The sequence below is a fragment of the Watersipora subatra genome, chromosome 8 (genome assembly GCF_963576615.1).
Source record: "Watersipora subatra chromosome 8, tzWatSuba1.1, whole genome shotgun sequence".
Classification (NCBI taxonomy): domain Eukaryota; kingdom Metazoa; phylum Bryozoa; class Gymnolaemata; order Cheilostomatida; family Watersiporidae; genus Watersipora; species Watersipora subatra.
This window is the reverse complement of record NC_088715.1, coordinates 3,734,253-3,735,454: the sequence shown is the minus strand read 5'-3', so window position 1 is coordinate 3,735,454 and position 1,202 is coordinate 3,734,253. Positions and strand designations below refer to the sequence as shown.

The following is a 1,202-nucleotide window of genomic DNA, read 5'->3' as shown; positions in this document are numbered from 1 at the left end:
CTCATGTTTGGCCTTCTGGTCGGCTCGATCTGAGCTGGGGCCCTCCCTTGTTGTACTTCGCTCGGTCGGCAAAGCCTCAACCTTCCTTCTGCTTGCACTGACCTTTGCCCATACCTTTCAACCTCGTAAGTGTGGTTGTCATGACTCTTTAGTACTCGATAGGGGCCAACGTATTTTGCGGCTAGTTTTGGATTCTCTCCTTTTCGACGTCACTTGCTGACTAACCACACCAAGTCACCTTCGTTGAAGAGAGGAGGTTCTGTGGCATCCGTAGTCACAATTTCTCTCTGTTTTTCTCGCAAGAGGGTGTGTGCTTGCACGAGTCTGTCATGCATGATTTGTACATACTCATGTGTACTGGTAAATGAATCCACCAATCTTCTATAGTGCAATTGATCGGGAAGGCGTAGCTCTCGCCCAAGCATTAGGAAATTCGGAGTTTCCCTGGTGGCTGAGTGGGGCAACCCTCGAAGCGTACGCATGAGCTGTGGTAACAGGAGGTCCCAATCTTCTTGCTCTCGGCCGAGCAGCAATGCTCGCAATGAGTCCCCTAGCACCCGGTTGTTCCTCTCGACAACTCCATTTCCTTCTGGGTGGTATAGGGTTGTCCTCGTTTTGTCTACCCCCAGAGCCCGCACAGTTCCTAAAACAAGGTAGACTCGAACTGAGCTCCTTGATCCGTGTGTATTATTTCTGGCAATCCAAAATAACAAAACACACGCTCATCTAAAGTATTGGCAACTGTGGGGGCGGTATCATCGGGAATGGCGAGGGCGTCTGACCAACGGGTGAAGTGGTCCGCCAACACCAAGGCCCAGCTATTTCCTCGCGCTGTCTGTGGAAGGGGGCCCACCAGGTCCACTGCCAGCTGCTGCCAGGGTCTCCCAGCATACAACCGTTGGCGGTTACCAGAGTGTCAAGAGGCGCCGGGTTTAGCTCGCTGGCAGATTTCGCAGGACAACACAGCCCGCCTTACATCGCCGGCCATTCCCGGCCAATACCAGCCTATCTGCACCCTCTTCAGGGTTCGTTCCACTCCACTGTGGGCTTGTTCATGGGTCCTCCATAAAATCTCTTGGCGTAGGCTCTGGGGGCACACAATTACAACCTTTTCCCGTCCATTCTGTATTAGGTGGAGAGTCAGGACCCCACACTCGTCGATCTGTAGCTGATGGTACATTTGAGTAAGTCTACGTAGCTCG

General features: G+C 52.7%; 1 protein-coding gene across 1 annotated transcript; it reads right to left on the bottom strand.

Moving 5' to 3' along the window:
- Positions 1-209: 209 nt before the first annotated feature.
- On the bottom strand, positions 210-891 carry LOC137402232 (uncharacterized). The gene is made up of 2 exons (XM_068088730.1): positions 783-891; positions 210-643 (listed from the first exon to the last, which is right to left on the bottom strand). Exons 1-2 carry the CDS (start codon positions 889-891, stop codon positions 210-212), a joined length of 543 nt encoding a protein of 180 aa, XP_067944831.1.
- Between the last annotated feature and the right edge of the window lie 311 nt (positions 892-1,202).